This window comes from Polyodon spathula, chromosome 54 (assembly GCF_017654505.1).
Source record: "Polyodon spathula isolate WHYD16114869_AA chromosome 54, ASM1765450v1, whole genome shotgun sequence".
Classification (NCBI taxonomy): Eukaryota; Metazoa; Chordata; class Actinopteri; order Acipenseriformes; family Polyodontidae; genus Polyodon; species Polyodon spathula.
In genome coordinates, this window is record NC_054587.1 from 305,531 (window position 1) to 315,831 (window position 10,301).

Genomic DNA, 10,301 nt, shown 5'->3' on the forward strand with positions numbered 1-10,301 from the left:
CATGGTTGTGCTCTGTTTGTCATTTTTACAGCATCATTGTCTTTTTCATTGTGTTTCTTCGCTTATTTAGGGAGCGTATTGTTGTAATTATTATTTCCGATTACCCTATTTTTTTTTTGTTTAAGTAAACATCAGCTGCAGAGTCACTTCCAACAACATCTCACAACAAAGACGGAGCACAAGGAGGTTCAGCGACTAGGAGGTTCCAGTACTATATCTGAACTCCATCAGTGTGTTCTGTACCAACACGAGATTGTATTTATGGCTGCACCTTTTTTTTTATTTGTATTTGTCATAGTCAGAGCTCGAATGTCAAGAACAAACTAAAAGACGTTCCCCGGTTATCAGAATAAAACGTACTGTGTGAATAGACAGAGATCTCCAAGATACACTTTGCATTAAAAAAAAAAAAAAGTGTTGATAGAGATTGATCAAACCAACCCCATATCATCTACAGCTCTGGCCAAAGGTTTTGCATCAGCTAGAATTTTAGCAGATCATTAAAGATAATTAAACTACATGAACATAATTTTGATATTTTATTTAACATCATCGTGCAATCAAAGAAACTACAAAACGATCCCGCATAAAAGTCTACACTGGAAGCTTTAATAGCAACACAGTCGTATTTCAAGTTAAATACCACGTTTTTAAAAAGTATGTCTTTTCCTGTTAAGTGAATGGAAAACTACAAAGCGCTGGCGTGTAATTGAGCGTGTTAACGTAACATTATTCAGCAGCTTTGAATCGACTTTATGAAGCACAATGTGTTCACTCTAGAGGTGGAGCTGCAAAGCTTTTGGCCAGAGCTGCACAGCTCCAGTGCCTTTCGTTGCTCAGTATTATTTGCAAAACGATGCATTTAACCGCTCTGTCGCACTGCTGTCTAAAAAAAAGAAGACGTTATTGTCCCAAGTACACTCTGAAATAATTACCACTTATTTTGTATTATTACAAATACTAATAATATACATTGTGATATTTATTTTACCACAGGTGATTGAACTGTGCAGACCCAAACAACCACAGAACTTCAAACAATATGCATCCAAAGGGGTATATAACCTGAATTATTATTATTATTATTATTATTATTATTATTATATTATTATTATTATTATTATTATTATTAATAATAATAATAAAATAATAATAATAATAATAATAATAATAATAATAATAATAATAATACATCGAAAATGTTACATGTGATTTAGTGAGTGGGTGGGAGGGAGAGGGGGCATCGCTTGGTTTGATAACGAGCTGTCTGACAGAGACGTCTTCAATTCTTTTTTTCCCCCAAACCTACCTCTATTATTTGTTTCCCGGACAGCCATGTTCAATGTTCGTTGCTCGCTTGGCCGCGTCAAGCCCTTTGCTTTGTCCAGTCTCTTTCTGTTCATGTCTGATCACTGTGGACAACCCGGCGTTGGTAACACAGGCGCATATAAACCATTTGGTATGAACGGCATTGAAAACATTCTGCGTCCGACCGACCAGCAATCGTATTGCAAACTGCCTCTGTGTGCAGAGAGTCAGTTACAAGGCGAAAAGAGGTCTCGCGTTTGCAAACTTTCTATTCTCACTTCAACAGTTACATTCTGCAACACAGACGTCGCTTGGCAGTGACCCCGTTTCAAGACGCAAAAATCGACAGGATTACTAAGCGAATCACCAAGCAAGTCGGACGCTGTGGTTTCTTTTTTTTTTGTTTTTGGTATCCCTTCCGTTGTGAGCAGGTGACGTTTCCAATCTGGTTAAAAACCGAGCGAGATACGATAGTTATGCAGCTTTGTACCATCAGTCAGACTGGGCAACCTGGAGAAAGCTATCGATATGCTCCATCTCTATGACACAGTAAAGACAGAACGGTACTATACAGGTATTGACGGAGATTAGCAACATATTTGGATGTAGCGAGAGAATGACCGAGACCCCCCTTTTCATAAAGTGTCCTGGTGTCCCGACATGTTCTCCCCCCCCCAAAAAAGTCCAGTTTTCCAACAGAACGAATTAGCCAATTAATCTAAATAGGTTTTCAGAGACTAGGGGGGTGAACTCTGCAGCATCACTTCCAATAGGATCTCGTTTGTTTGGCGTCTCGTCCGAAGGACGGAGCACAAGGAGGTTCAGTGACTCGCTCAGGGTCTCTCACACACACACAGTGAGTCAGGGGCTGCTGCAGAGTCTCTTCCAATAGGACCTCGTTTGTTTGGCGTCTCGTCCGAAGGACGCAGCACAAGGAGGTTCAGTGACTCGCTCAGGGTCTCTCACACACACACAGTGAGTCAGGGGCTGCTGCAGAGTCTCTTCCAATAGGACCTCGTTTGTTTGGCGTCTCATCCGAAGGACGCAGCACAAGGAGGTTCAGTGACTCGCTCAGGGTCTCTCACACACACACAGTGAGTCAGGGGCTGCTGCAGAGTCTCTTCCAATAGGACCTCGTTTGTTTGGCGTCTCATCAGAAGGACGGGTTCCAGATTACAATGATTCCTACCTGTAGAGGTTATTACACTGAATTGAACGCATACAATATTATAGAAATGAAGGGTGCGAATATAATAAAGTTATAATATCTAAAAGTGTCCAGAATTGGAAAGCGTAGATGCAGCGGTAGGATAATAATAATAATAATATTTTAAATCTATGTGACTCGGCTCTGAGTTTTGCATTATTATCTCTGGAAATGGCTGCACTGTTAGTTTGAAATTGCATCGGGTCAGTATGACCCAAAACATAACAGAATTCTAAACATAGCAGGAGGGGTTAAGTAATGTTAGCAATAGCGACATCTACGGATGTGTATGGTATGACACCACATTTGTTAGTAATACCATGGTGATGAAACAGCACTGCCTCTATTTTAGTACCTTACATACTAATCAAGGGCATTTAACCTCAGTACCTAGAGTACCAAGGAGGCTTGGTCAGAGCTGTACAGTATGACTATTTACATATAAAATAAATGTGTTTCACAATTGCAAGCGATGAGCAATGAAATGTACCTGTGATACACTGTATATCTTACTGATAATCACATTTCTGCACTTGGGATAATTGCACATAAGCTTTAAGCGCACAGGCTGCGCTGCAATTAACAAGACTCTGCTGTAATATGAGTCGATGTGCTTTGTGTGTCTGATTTGTATTTCAGTGCTACTTGCATTAATTGTCTCTTAATAAATTCAGTAGATATTGCACATGTCACCAGCCTCAGTGTGTGAGTTTACACTTAGAAAAAACAGGAACTCGCGCCCTCATACTAACACAAACACGTTCAGCTCGTTCATCACGTTCATCCTCACCCAAAGGAACAAACTAACTGTGCGTCATAAAGCCGAATGAAACCTGCGGAATAATGTTACGTTAACATATTTAATTACACGCCTTATTTGTCGCTTACAGTGGCAATAACTGAAAACCTTTGATATTTTCAAAATCTAAGATGAAGCTTGTATGCGAGGTCGTTGTGCAGTTTCTTTGATCACATGTTGATCTAAATGAGTTCATACAGTTTATTTATTTTTTATTATGTGTCAACAATTCTAAGTGATGCAGAGCTTTTTGGTCACAGCTGTAGTTCATAATTATCAGCTTTTCGATGTTGCTGATGCATCTCATTTTAAATTTACATATAGAAAGGCTTACTAATTCTGCAGACGACCACAAATACGCGTCGAGACCACAGCAGCATACGTGTCGGCTTTAAACCACTTCCCGAGGTGGTGTTGAAACATCTTCATCACATCACAAGGCAGCCCTGATGGGTCACGTTGTGTGGCAGTGAAAATCAGGAACATCTTAGAAACAGACTAAACTTTTCCTCTTTTCATTAGAGCACCAGCCATGGAGGTGGAAGACATTTACACTGGGCTACAGAAACCAGACCAGGATGTCTATTCTGTCATCCCACTAGGGGAGAAACAGCCTGGAAAACACACAGGTAATTAACCAGCCTGGACTTTCTCATAGGTACAAATCTAAAAAAAATTACATGATTGGCATAGCTATTATTATTATTATTATTATTATTATTATTATTATTATTATTATTATTATTATTAATAATAAACTATATAGGGGAGACCGGGGGCGGTTGTAACATTTCTTACCGTTCTGTCCATTAGGCGTAGATGATTTGAGCTGGTTTGACCAGACTTTGATACAAACTTATCTCCTCTAGCAATCCTTATAGAGACCCTGTTTTAAGAGTTGATATATGATGAATAATAAATATAAGGGGTCTGATGTTATAATGTTACCTCATGGTCATGGCCAGTCGTATTGAGTGGCGGGGTCAGATGTAATATACCGTGAAGTGTAATTAAACAACACATTTAATTTAACTCAAGAATCGAGCGTTTTATTGAGTAAGATCAATTTTCACATGAAGCAAATGTGTTTTGTTTTTATTTAACTCGAAAAATAAAAATGTTCACAGAAAGGCTTTTTTTTTTTTTTTTTTTTTTTTTTTTTTTTAAATTGTAACACGTAACCCTGAAATTGTTGGCTTTATCAAGCAAGCATACGTCACTCTGAGTTACAATTGTGATAGATGAACGTTTTGTTTCCTTCAGTGCAAGATTGGTGTTCAGTTAATTGTGTATGGGGTATTTTGTAACATGTGGTACAGCTGGCCCCGACACAGGGAGCCATTAATGAACCTCTTGTTCCAGCAAGAAACAACAAAACTACGAGCAATCAGCTGTGTCATTTATAAGTGTAGAAATCAGGGATGAGAGCGCTAAATGCCTGGGCTTTGCACCTACAGCTCCTCTTCGACAGATAGACAGAGACCTGATGGCACTCTAGCTGGCTTCTGTTTGGAGAAATTCAAGGTGATACAATCGTACAGTGTTACAACTGCCATCGGTCTCCCCAATACACATTGATGGCGCCAAAACAAAAAAAAAAAACAAACGAGGACACGACTCCAGTGTCCTCATAGCTAGTTACGTGACATGCTGATGGCTTAATGGGTGTTGGTCGTGATGGTTGGGTAAGGATGTGGCCAAAGTCATGCATCTAGAATTAACTCATTTTACATCTTAAAGTCGAATGAAACGTATTGAATTGCATGCTGCTTTATAGCTTTCATATTCCTAATGACAAAAAAAGGAGAAATGGGATATTTCGAAAATCTAACGACATACATAAGAACATAAGAAAGTTTACAAACGAGAGGAGGCCATTCGGCCCATCTTGCTCGTTTTGGTTGTTAGCAGCTTATTGATCCCAGAATCTCATCAAGCAGCTTCTTGGAGGATCCTAGGGTGTCAGCTTCAACAACATTACTGGGGAGTTGGCTCCAGACCTTCACGATTCTCTGTGTAAAAAAAGTGCCTCCTATTTTCTGTTCTGAATGCCCCTTTGTCTAATCTCCATTTGTGACCCCTGGTCCTTGTTTCTTGTTTCAGGTTGAAAAAGTCCCTTGGGTTGACATTGTCAATACCTTTTAGGATTTTGAATGCTTGAATCAGGTCGCCGCATCGTCTTCTTTGTTCAAGACTGGATAGATTCAATTCTTTTAGCCTGTCTGCATATGACATGCCTTTTAAACCAGGAATAATTCTGGTTGCTCTTCTTTGCACTCTTTCTAGAGCAGCAATATCCTTTTTTTATAGCGAGATGACCAGAACTGAACACAATATTCAATATTCTTACTAATGCATTGTACAGTTTTAACATTACTTCCCTTGATTTAAATTCAACACTTTTCACAATGTATCAAATGTTTAATTTCTTTGAGTACTATTGGGAGGATCTCATCTGGCCTAGGGGATTTGTTTATTTTAAGAGCTCCTAGTCCCTTTAACACTTCTGCCTCGGTTATGCTAAAGTTATTTTAAACTGGATAGGAACAGGATGACATGTGGAGCATGTTGTCAGTATCTTCCTTTGTAAAAACTTGTGAAAAGTAATCATTTAATATATTTGCTATTTTTTTTTCTTCATCTACGATTTTGCCATTTGTATCTCTTAGACATTTAACCTCCTCTTTGAATGTTCTCTTGCTGTTGTAATATTGGAAAAACATTTTGGAATTGGTTTTAGCTCCCTTAGCAATGTTCATTTCTATTTCTCTCTTGGCCTTTCTAACTTCCTTTTTGGCTTGTGTTTGCAGTTCCGTGTACTCTTTCTGTGTGCTTTATTTTTGGTCCCTTTTTAACGCTCTGTAAAGTGCCTTTTTTTTCGCTGAATATTTTTTTAAATTGATCTATTAAACCATTTTGGCAATTTAGTTTTGCGTTTAGATTTGTCTACTTTAGGGATGTAATTGTTTTGCGGCTCTATAACTACTGTACTTCTATTACTGCTTCTGATAGATTGCAATCTCACAGAACAAGCTGACAGTTTGATATCTGTTGATGTGTAATATTTTGCTGACAACTTTCAGAAAATTTGCAGAACCAATGTTTAAATATAGTCTAATTTCCTGTTAATTGGTTTCCGTTTGTTTAATATGCTGAAATACAGTTCATTTTTCTTGGAAACAAGCGCCTTACTGGAAACGAGCGACATGACTGAGGCGAATGTGACTTTGATATAATTAGGGTTTCGTTTTGAAAGAAGTGAGCTAATCGAGTTTCTAAACTTCTAATAATAACAATAATATATATTTTTTCTTGTCTTTCTTTTCATGTATAAATCATGCGCGTTTTTCCTGATTGTATTTGGAATCACAACGTATAGAAGCTGAAGAAACTATTGAAATTATGAAAGAAGACGAAAGTCGAAACACGTATTGACTTTAATGAAGTTTGCAGTGTAGTAGTACAGCTGAACTTGTGTTGAATGTTTGAAGTCAGAGAGATTTACTATATTTGTTGCATCATTTATTTGTAATCATTATGAAAACCTTTGACCAAAACATAGCCTTAATATGAGGTGCCATGTGTAAATATGCCACCTTAAAGCTTTCATAATTTTTTTACAGATTTTACTTAAATCTTGTATTTTTTCCCCAGATTTATAAATGTTGCAAAAATATATTTTTTAAATGTGTACATTCAGATATAATTTAAAAATCTAGTTACAAGATTTAACATTTAGATAAATATTTAACTGGCCAGTTAAATCTGGTGGTTGTATGCAAATTAGTATCTGCTAAATAATAATAATAATAATAATAATAATAATAATAATAATAATAATAATAATAATTAAGGCAACTAAGGCTTGAGGTTAAGAAAAATAAATCATACATGATTTAATTTATCCAAATCTGTCTAACAGGTATTACAGAAATCCCACGTGCTTCAACATATTTCTTTCCATTAACCTACCTGACCTTCCTTTATTTCCAAAAATGTATGCTAACATATCCTTAGTTATTTCATAGATTTACAGATGAGCTTATTGTATTGATTTACTGCTTAGTAGATTAGATTAACCCCAATGGATCCTAACTTATGTGCTGGGGCTGTCTTGCTAATAACCACTCGAGCTGCAGAAAATCAGCTTTTACCAGATCTGCATTGCTTCAGTGAGAATGATCCAGTCTTTACGCACGCGGTATCATTTTAAAACAGACAAGTAACTCTTTGATAATCACATTCAGTCATCTGTCAAGAACTTCGATTTCACCTTTGTATTCCCAGTTAAAACGACTCTGAAGAAAGCCAGTCCCTGCAAGTGGGCTGCTGTGGGTTTTGCTGTGCTGTGGATCCTTTCATTGTCCATCACCCTGGGTGTGCTCTGTGAGTACTGAACCCTTATGAGAAAGAGGAGAATTTGCAGTGACCAGAAATACGGGTCAAAACATATGAAAGAAATGAACGCCTGCTTTCCTGTAATTTTGTCCTACTGGGTATAAAAATCAGAACTGTTTTTGGTAGAGCAGCTTCTATGGTCAAATATTTTGCACCACACAATCGAATTAACCAATTTTGTTTCATAAAGTCGAATGAAACTTGTAGAATAATGTTACATTAACATAATCAATAACATACCGCTTTGTAGTTTTCTATATACTTAATGAAAAACTGGCCAATTAAAAAATGTGACATTTCGAAATCTAACAGGAAATACTACTGTACTACTCTTATGGATTCTGATAAACTTTTGCAATATCATTTTGTAGCTTCTCTGATTACATGATGTTAAATAAAATGATGTTTGTATAGTTTTTGTTTTTAATGATGTCTCAATCCAAAAATTCTAGATGATGCAAAACCTTTGATCAGAGCTGTGTGATAAAAAAGAAGCTGTTTGGTTTTAATCTTGTTTCTCAGTTCACAGGAATGCAGAGCATGCCAGCCTCTTTCAAAAGTATTCTGACCTGCAGAATCACCTGAAGAACTCTACAGACATGACAGAAAACTGCACAGCTGGTAAATATTCATACCTTACATGAATTAGTGCTGCATAACTAACATCCCTGTGTGAGAAGCTGCTTGAATGAATATCTCTCTGTTCCACTGCCGTCACAAAATGAATTACTTACATCTCAAAAGGAAAATAATGCAGGTTAAATCTACAGCTGTGACCAAACGTTTACATGCAGTACTGCATTGAACAGAGCTGTATGGAACAGTATTCATTAACACAGTGTATTGTATAGATCTCTCATTGAGCAGAGCTGTATTGAAATGTATTCATTAACACAGTGTATTGTATAGATCTCTCATTGAGCAGAGCTGTATTGAAATGTATTCATTAACACAGTGTATTGTATAGATCTCTCATTGAGCAGAGCTGTATTGAAATGTATTCATTAACACAGTATATTGTATAGATCTCTCATTGAGCAGAGCTATATGGAAATCTTCTTTCTTTCTCTGTTCTAGTGTGGAAGTGGATCCTCGGTGCTGCAGGTACTGTTCTCTTTTTATGACTAAACCAAATAACTTGAATGGCATAAAATACTCTCTCTTATTATTCACAAGAAACTCACATGGTCTCTATTATATAAATCTCTGCTGCAATAAAGCACCAGCCAGTGTCTGGAAATGAGGCTGTGAGCAGGGTGTGAAAATCAATCAGGACACAATGTAAAGCTGTTTTAACATTCAATCACCAGGGCTAGTGGGAGGGTTGATATTTCTCAGGGATCATGATTATTGTCTCCTCTCTTCTCCGCAGTTGATGTGACTCTGGACCCTGATACAGCGAACCCTTATCTCATCCTGTCTGAGGACAGGAAACAAGTGAGCGATGGAGACATGAAACAAGAACTCCCTAACAATCCAAAGAGATTTGATCGTGTTGTCAGTGTCCTGGGCAGGCAGGGCTTCACCTCGGGGAGGCACTACTGGCAGGTGGAGGTGGGGGAGAAAACTCAGTGGTACTTGGGGGTAGTCAGAGCCTCCATAAACAGGAAGGGGATGATTAAACTGAATCCTAATAACGGTTACTGGACTGTGTGGATGAATGGTGGAGAGTTCAAGGCTCTGGCTGACCCCTCTATCTCCCTCCCCATGAGTGTGAAGCCCCGGAAGGTGGGGGTCTATCTGGATTACGAGGAAGGGCAGGTCTCCTTTTACAATGTGGAGATCAGATCTCACATCTACACTTTCACTGAGACCTTCACCGAGAAGCTCTATCCATACTTCAGTCCTTCTCTTAATACAGATGGTAAAAACGCAGCCCCACTGATCATCCTCCCTGTCAGTGATAGAGATTGAATAAAGAGGTGTATCTGTATGACAGCCTATACCAGCACTGATAATCCTGTTCACTGCATTATTACTTCCCCACCTATTTCTCTGTCTGACTGTAATTGTTTTACCAATCAGCCCTGACAGTAATTATGAGCTTGATAAAACTATAGGAACGCCCGGTTAGGGATTACTCAGTGCGCTAAAATTAAATATGTTAACTTCAGGCTTTTTTTCTGCAATATTAACACCAGAATAATAATGAATGCTGTCCCCTTTGTATCATATGACAGTGTTCTCCACCCTGGTCCTGGGGGAACACTGCCCTGCTGGTTTTTATTTCAATTGCGTAATTGAACCCTTAATTGAACTAATAATAGTTTAATTTGACTTTTATAAATAGCTTATAAAAAGCTTAAGAATTTAAGTTCATTATACAATTTTATACCTAAAGTGAAAATCTCCATATGTTTAAAATAAAAAGATCAGATTAGGCAAAGGAGCAGGGTTGGGAATATTATTTTTGGTTAACAAAGCTACAATTATGCCACTTCTTTTTTTTTATTTTTTACCCTGTTTGGTTGTTTTTATCGATTTAGTAAAAGCACCACGACGTGAGTGCATGGATCATCAATGAACAGTTGTTTTGCTTGTTTATCTGTGGGCTCCCTTTTGACGTTTTCACTTTGGCAAATTAGTAAA

General features: G+C 37.7%; 1 protein-coding gene across 1 annotated transcript; it reads left to right on the forward strand.

Moving 5' to 3' along the window:
- The first annotated feature begins 3,585 nt into the window (after positions 1-3,585).
- Positions 3,586-10,301, forward strand: LOC121307264 (zinc-binding protein A33-like). The gene is made up of 5 exons (XM_041239431.1): positions 3,586-3,943; positions 7,602-7,700; positions 8,235-8,333; positions 8,790-8,816; positions 9,085-10,301. The coding sequence occupies exons 1-5, from the start codon at positions 3,847-3,849 to the stop codon at positions 9,624-9,626; spliced, it is 864 nt and encodes a 287-aa protein (XP_041095365.1). The 5' UTR covers positions 3,586-3,846; the 3' UTR covers positions 9,627-10,301.